This window comes from Artibeus jamaicensis, unplaced genomic scaffold (genome assembly GCF_021234435.1).
Source record: "Artibeus jamaicensis isolate MK-2021 breed Jamaican fruit bat unplaced genomic scaffold, CSHL_Jam_final contig_465, whole genome shotgun sequence".
NCBI lineage: Eukaryota > Metazoa > Chordata > Mammalia > Chiroptera > Phyllostomidae > Artibeus > Artibeus jamaicensis.
The window spans coordinates 23,384,284-23,410,130 of record NW_026521843.1 but is presented as its reverse complement, the minus strand read 5'-3'; the positions used below and the strand labels follow the sequence as shown (position 1 = coordinate 23,410,130).

The window sequence follows — 25,847 nt, the reverse complement described above, 5'->3', positions numbered from 1 at the left end:
TATATTCTTATTTAGCTTATTTAGGCCACATTTACCATCATGTAGGCCCTATATTTTGATAGCTTTTTCAAGTATATTTTGGTAGCGTTTTGTTACAGGATAGGTTCCAAGCCCTTTTAAAAAGTATTTTAGATCAGTTTTTCATAGACTGCCTTAAGGATACATAAATAACTACTGACTTTGCCCAGATTTCATGTTTCTTTTCTCCTTTTATTTCTTTTCATTTTTTGGTCTGATTTTACTGTCTCAGTTTTTGCCATATAATGATAGGTGCTTGGTAAATACTAGCTGAATAAAATGAGATTAGTTACTTATTAGAAGGACTTAGTGTAATTCTTTTATTTGGTGATACTTTGCCCAGCACATTGTTTATGTTCCCTGGTTGTTAAAACATAACTTGATTTACAGAGAAGGAACTAATAAATAAGCCTTTTTCAGAGTTAGCTTTCCTGGTAGGCTTCACACATGGCACATTTAGTCATCAGACTTGGGATTGGATCTGTCTACAGTTTCTCCCCAACATTAATGTTACTCTAAATATGAACCTGTACTAAATTTTCTATGAAAATACTATGTTAGTTTTTTTAGACCCTTCTCTTAAAAATCATTATCATCAACTTAGTAATTGTCACATCTGTGTTTAAGGAACACAAGCTGTAGGCACTTAGCACAAATGTTTGCTTTTGGAAGCTGTCATTTGATTAAAGGTTTAAGAGATTATTGGTTTAAGAGGTTGCTAGCCTGGTAGAGGGCTCAGTTACCCACAGCTGAGGAAAACAAACTTGAATTTGGAAGTGTGTTCATTGAGATAGTACTTTCTTTACTAATGTCAAAGTTTAAAGGTTTGGTATAAACTCCTGACCACTTAAATTATTCAGCATAATTGTGTGGCAGGATATCAGTGAATTTATTCTATCAAGATATATTATTATAAATTAAAAAGAACAGGTGTCCCTTTTTATTAGGATTTTATATGATACCATTGTGACAGTTGACCAATCTTTTTTGTTTGTGATGTATTATCTTCCCTCTCTCTTCCATGTATAATAAGAACATTTATTATTATACATGGAAGAACACAAATATTGAAGAGAACAAAATTTGAGCCTTGTCTAAACCAGGATTAGGATTTTGATTTTCATCGGATATTTTTTGGAGAGGTCTTGTAATGCTTAAATGTTAAAGAGCTTTTCACTTAAATGTAATATATTGCTTAGAATCCTCTTATTTCTAGGCTTAGTAGTATTATGATCTAGAATTATTTTCATGCATATTAACAAAGCTGAAGTTAGTTAGTTATTGGAAAATTAACAAATGGCGTTTGAACAAGCATTTACTTAGGGCCTAGTTAATGTGTGCTAGGTATTATGTTAGGTCCTGGGTTGCAAGGGGAAATGGATTTAACAATTTCCCTTTGTGTGAGGAACTCACAGCCTGGCAACTATTTTTACAGACTTCTAAATAAATTAATTAAAATGCAGACTGAGTATTGGAGGAGAACTAAGTGTTAAGTGCCGTGGAGACTTGGGGAAGGCTGCAGCCGTCTCCCTCGACAGTGCTGGAGGGCCTGCTCCAAGGAAGTAACTTTTGCATTAAGTCCTAATCGTGCATCTGGCACCGCCTTGTAACACTAGAAAGCACTCTCAAGTACCCTATATTCTATTGAAAATAAAATTCATTTGAAGGGTTAAATATTCCCCCTTTATTGTTAAAGTAGTGCTTGAGATACAGTGGCTCTAAGAAGGGGGGAATACGAGAAAACTATTTCCCACGGTTGTTGGAAAGCACTTTTTTTTTCAACTCAAGAAGGTGTTTGAGTCAAGCAGATGTATATTGCTTGTCCCTTTAAATTTACACTGTTAACTCTGCAGTGTGCAGCATTTAGTGGGAGTGTTGAAGTTGTTGAGGAGCTGCCCTAGTAATACTGAAGTTGTGCTACTTACACTTAACTCTAAAAGTATGTCAAAACTCTTCACATACAATTTATAATCTTTTGCAAGCCCATGCGTACAATTTTCTTCCAAAGATCATTTTATTTCTTCAGAAAATTTTATTTTATTTCTTTAGAAAATTATACCTGCCTAAAGCAGTAGTAGAAATATGTGAATGTGTGTGTATGTAATTATTGCAGCTCTTATGTACAAAGACAAACCAAGATTTTTGTTGCTTGTTCTCTTCTGTAATCGTTTTTGCTTGGTAATAGCTTGAGAATACTTATTATTTGAGCTTTTTTCTTACCAAAAGCTGTCTTTACAGATGTTAGTTACAATAGCAATAACCTTAAATAAAACTTGCATACGTTATTTATATGAGTTCCCAGAAAAATATTGAACTCATCTTTTATTGTGGGAAGTCCCACCATACCGTCTTTTTAAAGAACATATAGCAATACAGATTTATTTGAAAGTCTGGTGTTTCTCTTTTAAAACTAATGTATGTTAGTGTATTGTGATTTGTGATACACTATTTCACTAAGAATTTTATTTTGTATTGTTAGGATCTACAACTAGAATACGGACAAGGACACCAAGGTAGTTACATTTTAGGTGCAAACAAGTAAGTAAAGGTCTTTTCAAACTAAATTTAAATTCAGGAATAATTAAGTGGCCTTAAAATATTATATTCTAATAATTACAGTAGTAAAAATAGTCTAGTAGATATATTTTATAATGTATTTTTAATTTTTACTGCTTACCATGCTAATCATTTAATTAATAATTGTAATAACAGGAAAAATCACCTCAAATTTTTATATCAAGCTACTTTGTATATTTTACTTATTAGAGAAAATTGAGTATATTTCAATTGAAGATAAAAATATGTTTGAGTAGTTTATTTCTTTTAAAAATATATTTGTTTGTTTATTTTCAGAGGGGGGGTAGGGAAGGAGAAAGAGGACAGAAACATAGATCAGTTGCCTCTTGTACACCCCTGAGCACAGGGACCTAGCCTGCAAACCAGGCATGTGCCCTGACAGGGAATCGAACTGGTGACCTTTCAGTTTGCAGGCTGGCCACAGGCCACTGAGCCACACCAGCCAAAGCAATTTCTATTTACAGGTGATGTGTTTATTCCTTATAAAACTTGCTTTGGTATGTCTCTTAGGTGTGTTGGCTTCTGAAAACAGCTGGAAATATTCACACTGTTCAGAAACCTTAATTTTTTAGCTGCTAAGAGTCTTGTAAAAAGTAAATAGAAATTAAAATGTGTTTGAAGTCTTAAAAGTTATCAGTTTATGCAGGAAATAAATCCAGCATTTATTTAAGCCCTACTTTAGACTACGGCTGTCTGGGTTGTACAGGGCAGTGGTAAAAAGGCAGCTTACAGTTTCAGTTGTTCATGGGTCTGTAAGTTAGCAACGCAAGGGGACAGCACTCTGCTGTTCCCCAGGGATTCGCTTCCTGTCCTCCCAGCCCTTCAGCCCTCCCCAAAATGCCCTGAGTAAAATGGTTTGGTTTTTCTCAGCCAAAAAGCTAATTTATAAGGAAATATTATTTAATTGCCAAAAATCTCCCAGCAAGGTAGATGTTTTAGTAATCAGAACAAATTAAAAATTGTAAATATAATATTAATTACATTAGAGAGTTGAGACATACACATACACCCATATTTCGCATTACGCGGTTGACAAATACGGACTAACACAAGTAGCCCAGATGTAAGATTATAGTATAAAATCATGTCTATCTTTTTATTAAACAGTTTATCATTTAAATATAAATCTTTTTCAACACAGAGAAAAGGCTTTGAATGACAATCTAGAGAAATGCAGTAGTTCTGATTTGAACTGAACTTCAGTTAAGTACCATGAGGTGTTTTTATTAGTAGTAGTAGTAATAGTAACCTTATTTATATTTCCTAAAATAAAAAAGAAGAGTAAATTTTTCCTGGTAGGAAAATGAAATTCTATCTAAATAATAACCGATTGCTATTTGTAGCTTGTCCTAATTTGTTGGTCAACAAAGGAAAGTTTTCCTCATACTGGGTTAGCAAAAAAGAAAAATTTATATATTTTTTTATGTTCTTTTGTCTGAATTTGAGGCCACTAGTTTTAAGGATTCTTATTAGCAAATTTCAATATATTTTAAGAGACTGGATAATTTGGAAAATATTTCATTTACCTCATTTTGGTTCATTTTAAATGACATACTTGCAGAAATACAAAACAAAAAGGCTTATCTTTAAATGCTTTACCAAATTCCTTAGTTCCCATTTTCTGATTCTGTTAGACATTTTCATAGTATATGGTTACTTTGGCTAGGTAAAATGTTAATAATTTGCCCAACCTTCATTTTTTGATTAATTGGATCCCTGCTTAAGGAACTGTATTCTATATAACGAATCCCTGGTAAGGTAGGTTGGCCAAAAATGTGACCTTTGGCTGTGTTTCGTGTACAGGTGTATACATGCATGTGACGTGAGCGTGGATGTAGCCCTTCTCTTACTGTACTGATACGTCTGCTTTATTCTTGTGACTGGGCAGTGGTTTACAGCTCACAGGGTTTCCTGCTCTCTCTGTAGGTGTTCAGGCAGACACATTTCCACTCATGGGTTTCTACCTATTCTAGACCAAGCAGAATTATATGACATAGTTTTCTTTGGTCTGTTTTATTTAATTAATTCATATCTATTTTGACTTACTGGGGTTTTCTTTTTTCTTTTGAATTTCTTTTTATTGAGGGGTCAACTTTTCTGACCATACAAAACCAACAAAGTACTATTTTCAAAGGAAGCTCTAAATTATTTCTGATTTTTTAATGTAGAGCAAAAAATCCTAAAGGTCCTCTTTTAAGGACTTAAACAATAGTGGAAAGAGTAAATTGAAGTATACGATTTCTAGCACAGTTGAGTGTAGTGGTAGCAAGTTCCAGCACTGTCTCCTTCTGTAAACTGGGAGACTTCAAGAAATTTATTTCAGTTTCTCTAGTAAAATGGGGATTATAATAGTGCCTGCTTCAAGGTGAAATGGAATCATCATTGTAAAGCGTTTAGCATATTTAAGGTGTTTAGTAAGTACTTACTAGTTGCCCTTATTTGTTGTGTTTACTTACTAAGTAATTGTTCATTGTAAGATCAAATGACTATAAGTGAATAAAACTCTTAGGGTTTAGGCAAATACAAGTGTTTTTATTTTGTTTTCAAATACAATCAGGGTAGTACTTTAGAGATTGTTTTGAGGCAGTTAGGCAATTTAAAAAGACTTCAGTAACCATCAGCAGGAACTCCTTAGTTAATTCAAAAATGCTAACTATTTTGGCAGTTCTATTTTTTTTACTTCACCTCTTCACAACAGTTTCTTCACTTCATCAGTTAAATCTGTGTTTGCACGTTGTCCCGTGTTTAATCTTATCATTCAGTCATTTTAGGTGAATTTATTCAGTATCTGAAGGCATCGTTGTTGTTTTATTCATTACTTTCTAAAAATTCAATAACAGAAGAATCCAAGTGGACTAGGTGGACTAGTAAATAGTGACATTGTTTATTGCATTGCACCAACCTTGGTGATTAAATCAGCATAACAGTTTTTTTTCTTTCCAGTGTTCTCAAGACAGTCTTTACTGTATTGGACATTTGAGCAAATTTATCCATGTTTTATTTTCTCTTTCATAAAGTCTGAAAAGCAAATCAAGTATCGTACTTTGCATTAATACTTAATGAATTTTTTTCTTTATTAACAAAAAGTCTTAACACATAGTAGGAGATTTACAAGTAAATGAATAAAAAATACATATAGGTCCCTAGCCATAGGCTAGATGCTTTTTCATGTTCTGTTTTTCAGACTTTCTCTCATACCCTGAGAGAACCTAGTACTCCCAGGAAGATTCTTTTTTAAAAAGTGAAATGCCATCTAAGTTCACATAACATGGTAACTGAAAATGAACTACATTTAAATGATCTCTTAACTATTCTCAAACTTTAATATTCCCTACTGGAAAAAGAAATGCTTCAAAAAATATTGTCATTGTGCTCAAGAAAATTTTTTTCCACATCTTCTTAAAGGATGTGAAAGTCCACTCTCTAGTTACAAGATACTATGTTTAATTTAGTAAAATAGTTTAAAACAGCACTTCTTAAACTTTTGGTCTCAGAATCTCTTTATAGTCTTAAAAAACTATCAAGGACTTTAATGGGTTTTTGTTTATGTAGGTTATAACTATCAATATTTATATTATTAGAAATTTAAACAAATATTTTAAATATTCAATTAAAATAGTAATAATACATGTTATTGATAAAATCTTTGTGTTTTAGTTTTTATTTTACTACTTAGAACCCACTCAAATCACCTCTCTCTCTTTTTAAGGTATTATTTATTTTTAGAGAGAGGGGATGGGAAGGAGGAAGAGAGAGAGAAACTCTCGCACATCTCCTGCTGGGTAACTGACCTGCAACCCAGGCATGTGCCCCTCAGACCCTTTGGTTCATAGGCCCACGCTCAATCCACTGAGCTATAACCAGCCAGGGCTCAAATCAACTCTTTAGGATACCTCCCTTCTAATACCACTTGATTCCTCTCATGAGTCTTAGATGCAGCAAATAATTGCAAAATGAGGCTTTATATAGATCAGTGTAATAAAATAAACTTTTGAGGCCCCAAAATATTTTTATGAAGAATAGCTAATTTTTCTGAACTAAGATATTAGTAAGAAAAATGCATTGTTTGACTTTATTCTATTCTATTTTATTTTTTGCAAATCTTTTTCATTTCTGGCTTAGTAGAAGACAGCTGGCTTCTCATGTCTTCTACTACTAATCTGTTGTGATATCGTCCTTCTTACAGTCTGGAAAACTCTAGAGTTTCCTTCTCAGTGAAAGAATAGGAGTGAAAAGATAAATACTTTAGTATTACAAAAGTAGCTTTGACCTTGCAGACCTCCTACAGGAGATTGTGACCCCCCCTGGATCGCCAAACCACATTTTGAGAATTGCTGGTTTAAAGAAATGTGATTTAGTCAATAATAATAAAGAAAAGACTAATTGAGTACGTATTATTTCTAAATTACTATTCTAAGCATTTTACCTGTATTAATTCAGTATATCTTCAGATACATAAACACTTCGGCATCAAGTACTATTATAATTCCCATTTTACTGTTACGGAAACTGAAGCATAGGGAAATCAAAGTAACTTATCAAAGCCACACAGCGCACAGCGGCAGAGGCAGGATTCGGATTCAGGCTGTCTTTCCTCCACAGCCTGTGTTTGTTCTGCTAACCCGCCTTCCTAAAGGTAGGCCTCAAAGAGCTTTGTGAATTAGGCAAAACATTTGACTGAAGTACCTCAGTTTTTTAAATCTGCAAAATAGGATCCAGGTTTAGAACTTTGTCATTTTTAATACTCAGATTGTTATTAAGCTGGCCTAATTACATTTGGATGGCTAAAATCTATTCAACCTAATTGCTAATACCAGCTAACCATACCTGTCTGTTTCTTTGGTTTTATGTCCTGATAATTCTAGGGGCAGTTTTTTTTTCTAGTATATATAAGAGGGTGAAATGGATAAAGGTACTACCTTACATCTTTTGAGGAAATACATTTTCTACTGAAAACTTTTGCCTCAGTGACTGTATTTCTCTCTACCCACTCGTTTTAAGAAGGCTATTCATGTGCTTCCGGAGTATTTACTATAGGAGGAGTGCTACATGAACTTGCACTTAAAAGAAGTAAGGGACTTCAGGAATGCCATGAGTTCTCTCTGACATTCCTGAATATCAGAGTTTTGTAATCACTGTGAATGGTGAAATCCTTGCACCTGGTCTGATACAGGCGTGGTCTCCCAAAAGTGTGAATGTGTTTGCCCGTGCACCACTGGAGAGCAGACGCTTCAGGTGAGTGAGTGTCTCTGCGAAAGCAAACTGCTGCTACATTCATGGCTTCACCTCACATGCATGCGTGCTTTTGCAGAGAGGCCAACATGCTGAGTTTCATTCTGTAGGGTTGCCTGAGAGCATGATGGTTTTTTAAAGTGTGTCACCTTCCTTATTTTAAGAAAAAAAATGTAATTTCAGGTGTCAGGTAAATATTCCTGGTAAAATCTGAACCCTAGAAACCCCTGATTATGACCCTTCAATTATTGTTTTGTCGGTTTTATTGTGACGTTTCGTGATGGGTTGTCCTCTATTTGAGTTGGTATTTTTCAGTAAACATTGGGATTTATTTTGCCCATTTAAAATACATATATAAAAACATTAGCAACAGAAAATATAGATAGCTCATTAAATATAACTTGATGTTTTTTGGTCTAGAGATCATTGTGGCAAATTTTTAGTAAGTAATAAAAAGGTAATTTAAAAATTAATGGACACAATTAAAGCTAAGGAAATACATACTTATTGCTTACTCAATTCACATTTTTTTCTTTTAAGGAGTCTTCTGAAATCTGTTGAAGAAGAATTACATCAGCGGTAATTATTCTTTTTGAAACCTAAAATACTTTGTCACAGATGAGTAAAGTCTTTTTTGTCTCTTTCTTGGTCACGTGGCTTTAAGATTGTTTTGTTGTTACTGTTATTCTAATTCTGAATTCTGTAAAGATGTAGAAATAAAATTCTGTCTTGCACTAGCCATCCTGCATTTTCTCAAATTTCTTCCTAAGCTGCTTTGGTGCAGTTTCCTTAGTAACAATGGACTTGTCCTTCTTTATCTTTAGAGGGCATGTGGCACATTTAGATGATGATGAAGGGGACGATGATGAATCTAAACAGTAAGTTCTGTTTCACCTTAGTAAAAGAAACATCGTCTGACCTATTTCACAAGTCTGGCAGTTTAATATTGACAGTAATTTTAATACCATTAGTAACATAGTGTCATGGGTTCTACCACAGCATAGTGAGAAGGACACTAGGTATCCTCACCATGTCCTCAAGTGGACTTCTCTTGCAGAGAAAAGAATCTTCCTTTTTTAAAAAAAGATTTTATTTATTTTTAGACAAAGGGGGAGGAAGGGAGAAAGAAAGGGAAACATCAGTGTGTGGTTGCCTCTCGCACACCCGCTACTGGGGACAGGGCCCACAACCCAGGCATGAGCCCTGACTGGGAATCGAACTGGTGACAGTTTGGTTCACTCCAGCAGTCAATCCACTGAGTCACACCAGCAGAGGCTCTCTCCTTCTCCTGTAAAGCCACTAATCCTATTCGATTAGCACTTTACTCTTAAGATCTCAGTTAACTTTTGTTACCTCCCAAAAGCACTATCTCCAAATATAATCACATCAGAATTAGAACCTCAAATACTCATTTGAGTGGATACAGTTCAGTCCATAGCATTGCCCCTTATCCTCAAAATTCAGTTACTTAACACGTGCAAAATACAGGTAGAGCCATTCCATCCAAGTGACCCTAAAAACCTTAATTAACTAACTCTTTTCAGCATTGACTCTAAAGTCAAAGACATCTAAATATATTAAATCAATTTGATTTAGACTTAATGATTTCTCTCTCTTTTTAAAGAATAGTGCATGTTCTGATACCTCTGTCATCCTGTCCTGTGAAATCTAGGACTCCATCAGCCTTCCTTCATTTTTGTCTCATCTCCATTCCCTTCAGTTCAGACTGCCAGTTTTGGTGCTGGTATAATCTCATAAATTCCCTATTGAGTGACAGTTCAGCCACACCCTTGGTGCTCCATTCAAAGTATGCTTTCTCATGCCATCTATTTCTGAACTAATATGGATAGGCTGAGAATTTTTCAAATTGCAAGTTCTGGTTTCTTTTCTCCTAGTGTAGGGTACTGATTTGTTTTGGTCTGGCAAATATGACTCAGCTCTGTATGGAAAACCTACACAAGTGAAGTGGTGGGTAGGAGCCAGACCTTCAAACTGAGTTTTCTTGTGGGAATCAGGCCTAGAAAATGCATACAGACTGTTATGGGTTGCTCTTGCTAAAACTCCCTCACCCTGGTCTAAAGCAACAAATGTGTATTGTTTATCTTCAAGGTAATTTCCAAAGCCTGTATGAGTTTTCCCAAGGACAGAGCTAATCAGGTCATCACCATTTCCCTTTGCATGTTATTTTCATTTCCTTGATTGTACCTAAAATGTAGACAATAATATTCTATGTAATAGATAATACATTTCTCTCTGATGTAACCCCAAGAAAACAATAAAAGCCTGTCTAAGCAAGGGTTGGGGCCCTCCCCTCTTTAGGGAGTGGCCGAGGCATCCATAGTCACTCTCCCCTTGAGAGAGTAGTCGTGCCGGTTCCCTTTTTCCACACAGGATTGTCGTCACCTGTGCCTTTATTCTTGTCGTCAGCCACAACAGGTGGACTCTGCTGGCCAGAGTCGGCCACAGCTTACTAATTGTTTTTTCAGTTCATCTCTTTCATCTTATTTTATTATAAGCAGTCAGAAAAAAAAAACAAGTCAATTCTTCAGCACTGCTTAGAAATAAATCTTAGCTATATATCCAGTTTCATCACTTAAAAGTTTTACTTTTCCACAAAACACTAGAATACAATTCAGCCAAGTTCTCTGACTCTTTATAATAAGTATCACCTTTCCTCCAGGTTCCAGTAACATGTTGGTTTCCATTGAAGACCTCATTTGGAATGGCCTTTAATGTCCATGCTTCTACCAACATTCTGTTGATGATCAGTTATTTATTCTCTAAGAAGATGGAAACTTTCTCACCAACTCTTTTCTTTGTGAACTCTAACCAGAATCACTCTTAACATCAATATTTCTAGCATGCTCCATTTCCAAGTCCCAAAACTGCCTCCGCATTTTTAGGTAGATGTTAACAGAAGCACCCCTCTTTTGGGCACCAAAATCTCTCTTAGCCTCAAGCTGCCAGCTCAAGCTGCCATATACTATATATACTGAGTGGCTTGAACAGAAATTTATCACAGTTCTGGAGAGTAGATGTTCAAGACAAGGTGCCCACTGATTCATTTCCTGTTGAGGGCTGGCTGTAGATGGCTGCAGACAGCTGCCAATGGCTGCCTTCTTGGTGGGTCATCCCAGCCTCTTCTGATGTGTGGAGAGAGAGAGAGATATCTTCCTGTTCTTATAAAGGCCACGGATCTTGTTGGATCAGGACCGGACCCTGTGACATCACTTAAGCTAATTACCTCCTAGAAGCCCTATGTCCAGACGCAATCACGTTGTGGGTTTAGGGCTTGAACATATGAAATCAGGGTACACATTTCAGTCCATAGCATTAGATTATAACAAATATTTGGAAAAAACTAACAACTATAATAAATATATCTTGCAGCTTAGTATCATAAATTAGTACATAAATGGTAGTTGCTATAATTACTACTACAACTACAAACCTGAGGCTTATTCTGTGGTTGGTTAAATTTAATTGGATGTGTTTCAAAATAAAGATTTGGGGTTAAATGTATATTTTTAAAGGGAGAATATTTTTAGTTATGTAAGCACTGATAGTTCTTTCCCATTTTTTTTCCTTTTTTAAGAAAGATACTGTTTCATGGTAGAACTACAAAGGCACCTGAGTCTGTGGAAGCCTAGGTTTTCCTTCCCACCTCAGTAATCTAACCTGGATCAGGTCACGTAATCTCTCTGGTCCTCAGCTTCCTCATCAGAGAGTTTCTGCTACAACATCTTCTAAGTTTTGTGAACTTTCTTAAAATTGCCATCCTGAATCGGAATGAGTCTTAGTTTCAGTCAAATCAATTCTATAATTTCATAGAGCATGTGTATAACTGTTGATGAGGTTTATCAGAGGTATTTCATATCTGACAGTATAAAAATATGTCATTTTACTGTTTTTCCCTAAACTGTTACTTATGTTTTTATATTAATTACCTTTTAATTAATACAAACTGTAATTGTAGTATTACTGTATAGTATTTGAGACCAAGAAAGTATATATATACTCAATATATCTACTTAGTTATTTCTAAATAATCATTCAAGCATAAGTTGAATATTTATAAAATACTTTAGAAAACACCCATAGTCTTAGAAAAAAGACACTTGTTACACACAGATTTTTGTTCCATAATTTTGTAATAATTTTTTTGTAAAACAAAGAGTTCTAATTCTAAGCTTTTATATTTTATAGTTTAACCATGAAAGCAAAAATTCCACCTCCTTTACCACCAAAGGTAGGCAGATTTGTTTGTTGAATTTGTGTGTGATTGTGTGATAGTGTATTAATAGTTATGCTGTAGCCTCTTTGCACTTGAGATGCACAATGAAACATCAATATGAAGTTACAAGTTATGATATAAATAATTGTGATTATTATTGTTTGTTTTAATTATCCTACTTGCCATTTATTGTTTATTCTAAATTATAAAATAATTTATGTTCTATATCTTATTCTAAATAATAAGATATTAATAGATTAGTAATATTTCACTGAGGACTTACATTTCTCACAATCTGCAATCCACTAATAACTGATGTCCTGAGAATGAGTAAACAATAGTGATTTATCATACCAGATATTTGATTTTCAGAAGGTACTTTTAAGTTTATAGTAGGTGGCTAAATAAAATTAAAAAGAAAACAAAAACAAAAACTGTACTTGAAAAATAACTAAATAAAATTTAAAAAAAAAAGTTTATAGTAGGTGAGTAATTTTCAGTTTTTTATCAATAAAATCCTTTTGCCAAGCAAAAGAAGCATAAAATAATAAAATAATTTTAGCAGATAATATTTTTTAGGATAAAAGGAGTTAACATAGGTAGTAGTAATATAAATTTATTTTATAAGCTTATGCATAGCAAATGGTGTTTATAAAATGAGCTGTTTGCTATAAGGTATAAAATCACAGGTTATAAATGAGAACTGGAGTCTGACCAGTCTTGACATCCATATATTACTATATTTTGTTTTCATTTTATACTTTTGTGAAAAATCACAATTCACACAGGTGAATAATACTATGCTTGCTTGTTCAGTATTATATTAGTAAATGCATAGAGGTCTGAAGTTCAAAGAGGTTAAGTGTTGAGTAATCTTCCTAATAATCTTCCTTATTGAGTAATAAGGGACACATCTGTAAGTTCTCCAAACCTTCTGCTGATTGGGGGTTTTACAATTATCTGAACAAAAAGTTTCTCAGGCATCTTGTATATTAGTATTCTCTGTGATAAAATTTTAATTGGTATCTTCCCCTGCCCCCAGTCTGAAAGATTAAGTATTAACATAAAAGACATTGAGTCACTGAAAGAGACAGTTTAGATTAACCTTGTAAGGAGCTGAATGTTTAAAATAAAAAGAGACTCATTTAAATTGGAGATAAGAAAGACCAGAATATTTTTATTTGGCAAGTCTTAAGTGGGAAGATCTGTGAGGAATTAATAGAAAGAGGCCTGTTTTTTCCCTGAAAAACATTTTAGTGTGCAATTTGAAGATATTTATTGAGGTAATCTAAATCAGACAGTTGGATAACCTTGAAACTGTGCTAGAAAACAGTTTGAAAACCTCTAATATATAATAATATATACTTAAGGAAAAATACTTAGTATTTTTGTGTTTAATGAAACATGAATAGTTTCATGTTTAATAATTGGTTTCCTTTTCTGTATTATTTCAGCCTAAGTCCATATTCATACCCCAAGAAACTCATCCTACTGAGGATGACAATCAAGGAACAATCAAGAGATGCCCCACATCAGAGAGCCCCGCAAAACCGTCCCAAGTCCCGCCCAGACCACCGCCTCCCAGATTGCCGCCACAGAAGTCTATTCCTTTGGGTAATGGGGCCAGGGAGGGTGAAACGAGTGAAGTGGGAAGAAAATGGAGGGAATCTTTAAGAGATTATTTGAAATTCCTTTGTGGGAGGGAGTCAAGGGCTACAGAGATGTTTTCTGCGTTTTGCCTAGTGGTTTGAAGCGTTTTTATGACAGGATTACCTATAGCCTAGTTTGGGATATTTGGCACCTTGTTTCTCCTTTCATATTAGCCCTCCCCCTCTGGGGGAATTGTTTATGCCCAACTCATCATTTATCTGTAGTTTGGCAACAAAAGAAGTTAAACTCTGAATGAAAAAGGAAAAGGGGTTTTGATTCTAAGCTACTTCTGTTTTAGAAAAGGAAGAGGATGCTTTGGCTGACTCCTTTATTTTATTTCATTTAATCATTTAAAAAATAATTGTCAGTATTTGCTGGGTATTTGCCTCCAAATAATAATACAGGATACTGTTTTAATACTGTAAAGTTTCTTGCATATTATTCAGAAGAAGCAATTTTTTTAAAAGCAATGAAAATTTCTTTGGTAACATACTTTAAATTACTCCTTTACTGAAATATGTATTCAGTGTTCCTTTTTTGTCTTTTTAACACAAATATATATAAACTGAATTTAAATTTACCTATATGAAAGAAATTATATATATTTAGTACTTCAATACTAAATATTCTGATTGGGTGATCCCAAATGAAAGCTGAAATTATTGCGGAGATATTTTTTTCCTACTTGATAATTTCCTGAGTGAAAATCAGTCCTTGTTTAATACATTTATACATATCTTACTGAAGGAAATGGAGTGGGCTCCTTCCAGCAAAATGGTGAACGAGATGGATCATTATATCAACAACAGAATGAACACAGAGGCACAAACCCTTCAAGGAAAGAGAAGAAAGATGTGCCAGTAGGTATTTCTGTTCATAAAGTCTACTTGTATTTGTTTTCTTTGTCACCATTAGGTTGGTTTGGCAATGATAATTAGTGAACTATAGCCATTGTATATTTTATGATAAAAGTTATATTGGTATTTTAGTGTATTAATTTTAATTATGTGTATTATTTAAGTCTTTTTAAAAAGTAACTTTGCTATGGTAAACTTGAATGATGGCTTTCTGTTCAAATTATTTAACCAATTTGTGACCTGCACACAAGTAAACACTTGCTTAGTCTTCTTGTATTTATTACCATTCTCATTGATGAGAATTGATTCATAAAAGTTCTTCTCGGGAAGTTTAGGAAACTAGGACATAGACAGATAAGGAAAGTTATAGCTTCTACCCTGGGATAAATGCCTATATATATAGGCATTTTTAATTCACTATTTCTGTTACCTTACTTCATCAGTGTAAGAAACTACTAGTTAAACTAAATAGTCTTAATAATTCTGAAATAAATATTCCCTGACTGTATCATAGAATAAACAGCATCCCTGATATACTGAAGCATGATTACTCTTTGTGCAGTGTCTTGAAATTATTTACAGCCACTTCTGTTGGTACTTAAATCTAACAGTTACAGTATTTAGAGGTCCCTAATTAAAAATGAGGTTTCATTAAAATTGATGGTAGAAGATAATTTAAGAACGTAAATATAAAAATAAGCCAATAAAGTATTTGCCAAATGGGCAGAAAATTATCAGAAATTTGTGGCAAATATAGCCTGTACATTCTCATAAACATATCTACAAAGTAAACTTTTATATAGTCAATTTCAGAAGTGTCTAATGGTCATATAAATGTACTACACAGAATATTTCTATCATGCATATGAAATCAATTAAAAGTAGCTTTTCAGTTCATTTTTGTTACTTGAAGAATTCCGATTTATATCAGGTAGAGAAAAAAATTGTAACATTATTCCTTGAAAAGCTGTTATTAAAATTAACTGCAAAAGATACCTAGACTTTCATAAAATATGTGTTAAAGTATAATCTCTCCCAAAGAGGCTCCTTCTTTGAGGGACAAATCATATACTCCAGGAATGTGGCTCCTTGGGAAAATGCCTAGTACCCTTGAGAATATTGTAGGTGAGCATATGTGCTATTTGTGCTCTTATAATTGTTCGTATATTTGAGTAAATCAAATGTAACTTTGATTCATAAAACACAATGTAAAGGTTAGGATAATCTACAGACTAGGAGAGCACATTTGTAATACATATATTAGATAAAATATTTAAATCTAGATTTTACAGAGAACTCCAGCAAAAAGATTTAAAAAGATAACTTAGTAAAAAAAAATGAAAAACAATTTACATAAGAGGAAGTGCAGAGAGCCAGTAAACATATTTTTTAGAAAGATTCTGAACGTTTCTAGCAGCCAGAGACATGCAAATTAATGAGAAAAACACCTGAGAAAACATTTGTATTTTATTTTAACTGTTGTTCAAGTACCGTTTTCTGTCTTTTACTCAAAAAGAAAACTTTTTTTACTGATCATTTTGATAACATGTAAGTGTCTGTGAGACTATAAGTAGCCAGGACACTCATACGTTACTGAGTATAATGTAATATGGGAACTCTGTAATATGGGAACTCTGAAAGACACTTTGGCAGTCAATAAAATATAAAAGGTACAGATTCCACGTTCCATTAGTTTCCCTTTTCACAGCATACCCTAATAAATGTTCACATACTGCGTAGTGAGGTGTGTGCAAGGGTGATCATTTCCACATTGTTGTTACAGTAAATAATTGAAAGTAACCTAAGTGTTCAGTAACAGTTAGGGAGTAGCTTAATTATAGTCATACTATTCTGCAGTTAAAACAAATGGCTCTGGCTGGTGTGGCTCAGTGGATTGAGTGCCAGTCTGCGAACCAAAAGGTTGCCAGTTCAGTTTCAGTCAGGGCACATGCCTGGGTTGTGGGCCAGGTCCCCAGTGGGGGCCACATGAGGGGCAACCACACATTGATGTTTTTCTTCTCTCTTTCTCTATCCCTCCTCCTCAGTCTAAAAATAAATAAAATTTTTTAAAAAATGAATCACATCTCTCTGTACTGATATGAAATGCTAAGACCCAATATTAAGACAAAGAACAAGTTGCACAATAGTGCTTGACCATTATGTTGTTAAACATACACACAAACAGTATTTTCTGTGGGCAGATTTATATAAATATATCCAAAATGTCTGGACAGATGCACAAATACATGAGCGCATGTAATGGCCTGAGAAGGGTTTGGAAAGGTAGACACCAAGCTGGTTTTGGGGTGCAGGTACTAGGAATAAGTGGACTGTGGAAGATTGATAAGGAAGGAACTTCAGCCTTATCTACAGTATTTTGTTTTACAAAAAGAATGTATTCATGTCTTTTATGGGTATTCTGATTCATGTGTTTAAAATACGATAGTTATACCAAACAGTAATAAAAGAGGTGTAATCATGCATGTGTTCTTTTTCTAGAAGCCTATTAGTAATGGTCTGCCCCCAACACCTAAAGTACATGTAAGTATAAATGTCAAGTAGGTTAAGTTTTCCATCTAACTCCAATGGCACATTATTGCTTATATGTGTGCTTTTGATTAGATTGTTTGCCTGTTTGAAAGAACATCCCTGATTATTGAAAAAATCTGTAAGATTGATAAGTATTGATTAACTATGAAAAGTAGTTTATCAAAATAAAATTATGATAAAACTATACATTTTTAAATTCCTTTATCCCAAAATGTATTACTATCTTCCTTGCAGATACTGTTGAAGAAGTGTGAAAAAGGCACATGGCTAACATGTTTTCAGTTATCAAAAACATAAAATTTTAGAACTAGAAGGAATATTGGAAGGGGCATCTGGCTCAAACTCTTTGTTTTGCCCTTTGAGTAAAACTGAGTCACTAATATCACAAAACTTCACCCAATCTAATGAGACCTATAAATAGAAAGAACTTCGATGCCTGTGGTATATTCTGTTGTGGGTTTTTTATGAGACTATGATGTCTGTCCTGGGATTAAAGTGATAGTAACTCAATGTGGTTTCAAGTTAGTACAGATAGCACTACATTTTCACTGCTACGAAATCTATAATTCAAAATATATGTAACACTGGTTTAGAAAATGTTCATAGTTTTTCCAGTTTTTAACTATACTTTTAGACATTTTACCTTTTAACTCTTTAATTAGTATCAAGATTTAAATAACTATATTTTATCTTAGAAGTTTTGCATATTTAGAGCTGTCGAGTCTAGCAGACGTATATAGTTATACAGAAGATATACACACATATCAATTAAGGATGACATTTCTTACTTGGCTACAAGGTAAAACTGTTATGTCAGGTATGTACTTCACAGAGGGGGCTGATAACCAGGAAACACCAGATGAGACCAATTATACAGACTGGCTTAAGGTTGAGACTAGTTTGTTTGTACCTCATTTTGTCATTGGTTTTTTTAGGGGGGTTAGCGGTACCTTAACATAGGCCTTTTTGTAGCTATCTTAAAGGATAGCTTAATTGTTAAGGTTAGTAAAGTGATACCATTTGTGCCCTCACATTATAAAAACATTTTTGTCAGTCTTCTACCCCCTGATGGTATTGCTGGGCTGTTCTTTTTTTGGCACTAAAGTCTTTAAAATACTGGTTAGTGGGTTTCTCTGAGTAAAAAGAAAATTTTAATATTTATTTATTTTATGTTAATATTTCTAATTCATTATAGTGATGAATTAAAATTCATTATAGTGATTTTTAATTTAGTGATGTGTTTCTCTGAGTACAGGTTGAAGCAAAAGTAGGTTTATAGTTGTGAGTATTCAAAACAGAGTTTATTCTTGTGTTGTTATTTACTAATTGTTGCATTATTTTCTATATGAACAACTGTAAAACCTATTTTTGCCCCCCATTTATCTCCACTTTTGTGAAGAGAACATTCCTGCCATAAAATGATGCACAGTGCTGTTCTTTTAATCAAATATTTTCATATTCTTTTCCCTCTAAGTTCTTGATAGTAAGTGATTAAGTAAGTTTTCTTATATGTATTTATTCTAATCTGAACAATAATTACAAAATTAACATTTTACTCTTTGAAGATCAAAAAAGTTCAAATGAGTGATACCGTAGTTCATTATAAGGTATTATCTGAAAGATCTGTAAATGGGCTTTTTTATTGAATCCTTCCAAGAAAAGTAATCAGATTGCTCAATTTTCTTTAAAAAGTGGGTTTTTATGTTGTAAGATTAAAGTACATATATGAATTTTAAGTCAATCATGCTTCTTTTACCATGTAATATTAAAGTCAGTGGTTTTAGGCTCACAGAATCAAATAAAGAAATTTTTCATCTTTGTAGAGATTATTATAATTTCCTTCTTACCAGGGAATATTATATTGCTCTTGATGTGGGACATGTAAATAGTACTTTTATTTTAAAAAATTATTGTGCAGAATTGGTTGCTATTACTGCCTTGTTTATTTGAGAAGATAGGAAAAATAAAATAACTTAAGTGAAATCTTTTATCAGTTGACAGTCCTGTTGTTCCTGGAATCTTTAGGCAAATGACTATGACTCGGTGTATTAATTTGGTTATTTTTCATTTTTCCAGATGGGGGCATGTTTTTCAAAGGTTTTTAACGGGTGTCCCTTGAAAATTCACTGTGCAACATCATGGATAAACCCAGATACCAGAGGTAGTGTTGTATGTTTTTATCTGTTATCTTTCTACTTGTTTTTATAACTGAGACCATAAAGGATTTGATTTTATTTATATTCTGAATCTTCCGGAAAAAAACTTTGTTATAATTTTTAAAATTTTTTAAGTAAATGTTTCTCAATATTAATAACAATGCTTGAGGTGACACATGACATCAAAATTTCACCCTGTAGTTACCATATTAGTGTAGTGAAACCATATGCTCTCTGCCACCCTAATTTCCACCAGGAACGTTTTGCTTTTCTGCAGCACAGTCATTCAGTATCTGTGTTTCAGACACAGCCATTGCCAAACTATGAACTATTACTTTAACTATTAAGAATTTAGGATCTGGTGACCACTTTAGAGGATCTCTCACCTTAGAAGGGGTCATGAAAGAATAGTTGTAATTAGACACTAACAAGTGTAAATATCTGACCAACAACATAGAAAAACATCTACTTATTCTTTCTAAACTTAAAAAAAATCCAAGTACAGGAACTTTCCTTTCATAGGTAGGGAGAATGACTCTCAGGGAGGGTCCCAGCCGTGCAGTGGGCGAGCTGCAGCGTGAAGCCAGTTCTGTTGTCTGACCACAAGCCCATGCCTGTGATCTGCCAGCACTGATCTGAATGCTGAGCCGTGCAGGATGCTCGTGGCATTCTAAGTTCTCAGCATACTTCAGTTTAGTTTGGAGTCCTTGACCTGTTGTTTCATATTGTAAAAGCAGATCAAACAGGACCATGACCAAACTTCTAGTATCTTTCGGAACAGTGGTCCCCATCCCTTTCAGCACCAGAGGCAGAGCTCAGGGGGTAATGTGTAATACAAGGGAAATTTTTGCCTGCTGGCCTGCTGCTCATCTCCTGCTGTGCCGCCCGGTTCCTGACAGGCCATGGACCACTACCAGTCTGCAGGCTGGGGGTCAGGGACCCCTCTTCTAGAAGATACTGAGTACTGTAGTATGGATCCAAGTTTTAGTTAACTTTTTTAATAGGCACTAGTCAACTTTTCTTTATTTTTTTGAGGGTTTTTTTTTTTTTACGTTAGTGCTTATAATAATAGCCCATGTGCAGAATTTTTGAGTCTGTATCAGCTGTTCCTGAATTATATTCCGTATGTCAGTTCCACACGATCCACTCTGAAAGGAATTTTAGGAAGAGATCTGAGATTCTCTGCCAGTCCTCAGCACCCTCTGACAGGTGAGGAAAGTCTTAGCATGCCACTGTCCAAAACAGTTTTACATAAAAGTTTTCTTCACTGTTTTGAGGGTAATATTTGCATATAACTTAGTTCATTAAGTTAGAGTGTTTAAACATTTACTTGCATTAAAATAAAAAGTATGTACTGCTTATAAATCATAGTAATTTTATGTTAATACATATTTCCTTAATTTTAGACTATATAAGTTCTTTTTAAAGGTTTTATATATATCAAAATCGTTGAATTATTTTTGTCATTTCAGATCAGTACTTGATATTTGGTGCCGAAGAAGGAATTTACACCTTGAATCTTAATGAACTTCATGAAACATCAATGGAACAGGTGTGTTATTTTGTATTTTTCTTGTTTTTAATTTTTAAGTTATCATATAATACATAGACACTAGATAAGAAATAATTTTAATTTTATGCTATCCTGCCTATTTTATTAATAAAACCTTCATAGAGCATGTTCTATTTGAAGACACATTCCCAGTACTAGTCCTTACCCTTCAGGCATTCTTGATCTAATAGAGGAAATAACCCGATAACTTCACCACTCAGAGTTAGATGTCGTACAGGGTATAGGCCCCAGAGGCAGAAGTCACTAGCACTTCCTGGGTGGAGATGGGAAGGAGACACATTTGAAGTGGGCCGTCAGTGATTGTGAGTAGGTTACAAGAGAGACAGAAAGAAGGTAAATAAGAAGGCATGTGTGAATGAATGGGTGATTTGACTAGAGTATAGAGTGAGCGTAGAATAGTATCAATGAACAGAACTGGTGGGTAAGCAAGTGCCAAATCCCAGAGCTTTCTTTATCGTGCTGAAGATTATATCTGTGTTTCAGAAATATCTATTTCCAGTATCGTGAGACTAGAGCTTTGGTTAAAGAGTGAAGAAGTGTTGTCAGGGCAAAAGTAGAAAGGACAGTAAGAGGAAATGGGGCGTGGGACTGTATGGGGACATTTCTAATTGTCACAGCGATTGGCTGAAGCTTTTGGCATTTGGTACCCAGAGGTCAAGAACACTGAACAATCTGCATAAATGCTAATAACGATGATGATATTAATAGTTAATACCTATATAAAATTTACATGTGCCAGGCACAGTTTTAAATGCTTTACGTGTATTATTTAATCTTCACAACTCTCAGAGATAGATAGCAGTATCATTCTCATTTCAAATGAGCAATCTGAGGCACAGAAAGGACTAGTAACTTTTCAAAGATCCCACAGCTGTTAAGTGGCTGACTTGGGATATGAACCTAAGCAAACTGGCTCCAGAGTCCATGTCCTTAACTGTTGGAGCACACAGACCCTCCTCCCACTTGTATTGCTTCTATAGAGAAACACTGGGTCGAGAGAGGGATGAGAGCCAGAGTGGCCAGACTGAATGGCCAGTTCAACAGGGAGCTTCAGGAGCTGAGAACTCTGGGTTTCCAACCCGAGTGACTGGGTGAACAACAGTACTTTGGGCTGGGTGTAGTATACAGAAGGAGAAGATGATTTGAAGAGATTAATGAGGCATTCATTTTGGTCGCATTGAGTTTTGGGTGCCTGTGGGGTGTTCAAGTAATTCTCCATTATCAATAGAAATTGATTACAAATAAAATGGAGAGGATAAACCATAAGTAACGATCATTATTAACCAAACATTTCCATCTTCTTTCATCACAACATTTTTTTTAATCAGATTTCCTAACAAGATCCTAAACTGTATAATATACCATAAATCTTTTCATTGGAGACTTATACAGTGAAGTGGCTGAAAAATACTTAAGAACTAGGGGGAAAGAAAAGCATCTTGTTATTTATAATAATTAGTAAATAACTAATTCAAAGGTGGCAATAATTTTCTTGGATATAAGATATTTAAAAATCATATTACTTAATAAGAGTATTAATTATAAAGAACAAGATCAACTTCACACGTGGGTTGATAAGCATTAATTAACCTAATTTAAGGAACTTAAATGAAGATGATCTTAAACGCCAGTGAGCCCCAGTCTGCAACAAGTCTCCTCCATAGGTGCTTCAGCATTTGAAATTACACTATTAGAATAATGTTTTTTTAGCTAAACATTCCCTTCAAAACGAACCACTTTTCTTCCCAGAGGAAGCCTATAGAGAATGAGTGTATGTGAGCCCTGAATTTTTTCATCTTACTGTGAAATTGATTGTTAGGTTGGTTTTCTCTGTACTTCAGGGGAAAGAAACTGGGTGGCATGAGTCTGCTAGATAGGCGAAGATGCTGAAAGGTGAGAAAATGAAACAAAACAGGGTGTTCGTTTTACATTTTTTATCTGCTGTAACAGCTAACATTTATTGTGTGCTCACTGTACACCAGACAGTGTTCTAAGTACCTTACAAGGAGTTTCTTGTTGAGTCACTAACGATGAGTATCTTGTTTTAGAAACAAGAACACTGACACACAGATTAAGTAAATTACCCAAGGTCACAGAGTCATTGAGAAAGCAGATCTCTGAATCTGGGCAAACTATACAACTATTCTGTTTATCTATTATATACTTTTATTAAACTGGCTATTTCACCCACAGACTAATTTGCTAAAGGAAGTGGACATTACAAAGCTAGAAAAACTTCAGAGCTTTATTAAATGTGACTAATAATGAGAATTTAAAGTGAAATCCAACACTTAATAAAAGTTTGCATAAATGCTTTTCATTGTCCCCATGTTGATAATGTGGAAGGAATTTGTGTCTTTTTCTGGTAGCTGCATTAAATAAACTAACAATCTGTAGGCATACCAACCTGAATGTGCCCGATCTCGTCTAAATAAACTAAATCACTTATACTACAATATATAATCCCACAATAAACCGTAGATTCGGTACTAGAGAAATGTTTCTAATTTGTTTCTCCTCTTTTATTATTACCTTTTCTCTTTTAATTTCTTGAAGCCGTCATCTTGTTCTTCAATGTAATGATGTCCTTATGGGCTTTGAAATGTTTCATCATTTATTTCTTAATTCTCTCCATTCCCCACTCTCATCCCAATCTATTTTGGAGTAACCTAATAGGAAATTCTAAAGTACACCCAGCAGCCAAGCTTGTTAAATCAAAATGCTTTAATGATTTTCATCACTGATTTTCAAACTGCACAGTACATCAGAATGACCTGAAGGGCTGATTAAAACAGATTGTTGGGCTCACCTTCAGCACTGCTATTCAAAATGTCTGGAGTGAGGTCCAAGAATTTCCATTTCTATATATACACAGGCGATGTTTATGATGCTGGTGCAAGGACCACTTTGAGACCCACTGATATTCCTGATAAACTATCTGGAAAGAGCAGGGGTTTTTTTTCTTCAAATTATATGGTCTATGGGGTTTTTTGGCCCTAAATACTAATTGCTTTCAAGCTTCCAAAGGTGTCTTTTAGTTCTTATGTACTAGATTTCAATAGTAAATTCCATTTTTTCTCTATACCTGGTATTTTCATATCCTATGTTCTAATGCGCCATGATCATTTTTTTTATTTCTTCTGCTCCAGAAGCCACATTTACATGTTCATATGAATAGATAAGAACATTTTGGGGAGAAGTACACAAGAGAGTCTCAACTGTCTAACCCCAGAACAAAAATAAAGGAATAGACACTGTTTGAAAATGTCCTTTCCTATGTAGTTTGGGATTACTAAGTCCTTATCATAAAGGAAACTCTAGCTAATCATATCTTATTAATACTTGCATTGCTAATTTACTTTTTCCCTCCCATATACATGTGTATGTGTGTATCTCATCTTGTTTTAAATGCCTTATAAAGTGAACTTTTATTTAAAATGAGATTGTTTTTTAAAAACTAGTCTCTTGCTATGACAGCTTTGGTTAATATATACATAGTAATTACATTGTTTTTACCTATTATCCTTTGTAAACATTGTGCTTTTTTTTTTATCAGCTATTCCCCAGAAGGTGTACATGGTTGTATGTAATGAACAATTGCTTGCTTTCAATATCTGGTAAGTCTTTTAGTACTTAAATACCTTATAGTTGTTTCTATTTGTATGATTAGGTTTTATGTGATATTTATTTTTCTCTACAGGTAAAGCTTCTCAGCTTTATTCCCATAATTTACCAGGGCTTTTTGATTATGCAAGACAAATGCAGAAGTTACCTGTTGCTATTCCAGCACACAAACTCCCTGACAGAATACTGCCAAGGTAACTGTACATTTACATAGTATGTTAAGTCATTCTAAAAATAGTTATACTGCAGAATTTGAAAAAGCACTCAGTTTGTGTCAGTAGAAATTGTGTGTAATGAAAAGATTGTAAGAAGTAAATATAGGAACTTCTGGCCAAGGTGAAGGCATAAGTAGATAGATACATTTTGCCTCCTTATGCAACAAAAAGAGGGACAACAACAAATTTTAAAACAAAAAATAGCCAGAACTGCCAGAAAATCAAACTGTATGGAAATCTGACAACCAAAGACTTAAAGAACATTCATGTAGACTGGTAGGAGGGGCAGAGATGGACAGCTGGGGCAGAGAGGATGCATGGCAAGGTGGTGGCTGGAGGACCAGGGAGTCCCACATTTCCATGAGAATAAACCAGAAGGAACAACTGGGGAGCAAGACAGACTGTGCAACCCAGGGTTCCAACATAGGAAAAGAAAACCTCAGAACCCCCGACTATAAAAACCTGTGGAGGTTGCAGTGGCAGGAGAAACTCACAGAAGAGTTCATTGGAGAGACCCACAGGGTCCTAGAACACACAAAACCATCTACCTAGGAATCAGCACCAAAAGGGACCAATTTGCTTGTGGGTGTCAGGGGAAGTGACTGTAAGTCAGCTAAGAGCTGAGCAAGTGACATTGTTCCCTCTTGGACCCCTCTCCATATACAGCACCACAGTGCAGTGACTCCGGTTGCCTTACCCTAGCAAATACCTAAGGCTCTGCCCCTTGCTATGTAACAGGTACAGCGAGACAAGAAATATGGCCCAAATGAAAGAACAGATCAAAACTCCAAAAATCGAACTAAGTGATGAAGAGCTAGCCAACCTATTAGATGCAGAGTTCAAAACACTGGTAATCAGGATGCTTACAGAAATGACTGAGTATGATTGCAAAATAGAGGAAGAAATGAAGGCTATGCAAAGTGAAATAAAGAAAAATATACAGGGACCAACAGTGAAAGAAAGAAACTGGGATTCAAATCAATAGCTTGGACCAGAAGGAAGAAATAGACATTCAACCTAAACAGAACGAAGTAACAAGAATTCAAAAAAAAAAAAAACGAGGAGAAGCTTAGGAACCTACAGGACAACTTTAAATGTTCCAACATCCAAATCATAGGGGTGCCAGAAAGAGAAGAGGAAGAGCAAGAAATTAAAAATTTA

At 34.5% G+C, this 25,847-nt stretch overlaps 1 protein-coding gene across 3 annotated transcripts in view; it reads left to right on the top strand.

Annotated features, from left to right (window-relative positions):
* The window catches only part of MAP4K3 (mitogen-activated protein kinase kinase kinase kinase 3), a 122,188-nt gene that overhangs the window by 78,171 nt on the left and 18,170 nt on the right, over positions 1-25,847 (top strand). For 2 of the 3 annotated variants that reach the window (XM_037136945.2, XM_037136723.2), the window contains 11 exons: positions 2,498-2,556; positions 8,368-8,406; positions 8,652-8,705; positions 12,034-12,076; positions 13,516-13,675; positions 14,459-14,571; positions 17,068-17,109; positions 19,195-19,279; positions 20,747-20,826; positions 24,404-24,464; positions 24,548-24,665. In XM_037136945.2, the coding sequence (XP_036992840.1) occupies positions 2,498-2,556; positions 8,368-8,406; positions 8,652-8,705; positions 12,034-12,076; positions 13,516-13,675; positions 14,459-14,571; positions 17,068-17,109; positions 19,195-19,279; positions 20,747-20,826; positions 24,404-24,464; positions 24,548-24,665 (854 nt within the window). The remainder of the gene's footprint in view (positions 1-2,497; positions 2,557-8,367; positions 8,407-8,651; positions 8,706-12,033; positions 12,077-13,515; positions 13,676-14,458; positions 14,572-17,067; positions 17,110-19,194; positions 19,280-20,746; positions 20,827-24,403; positions 24,465-24,547; positions 24,666-25,847) is intronic. The other variant, XM_037136870.2, reaches the window with a different exon arrangement.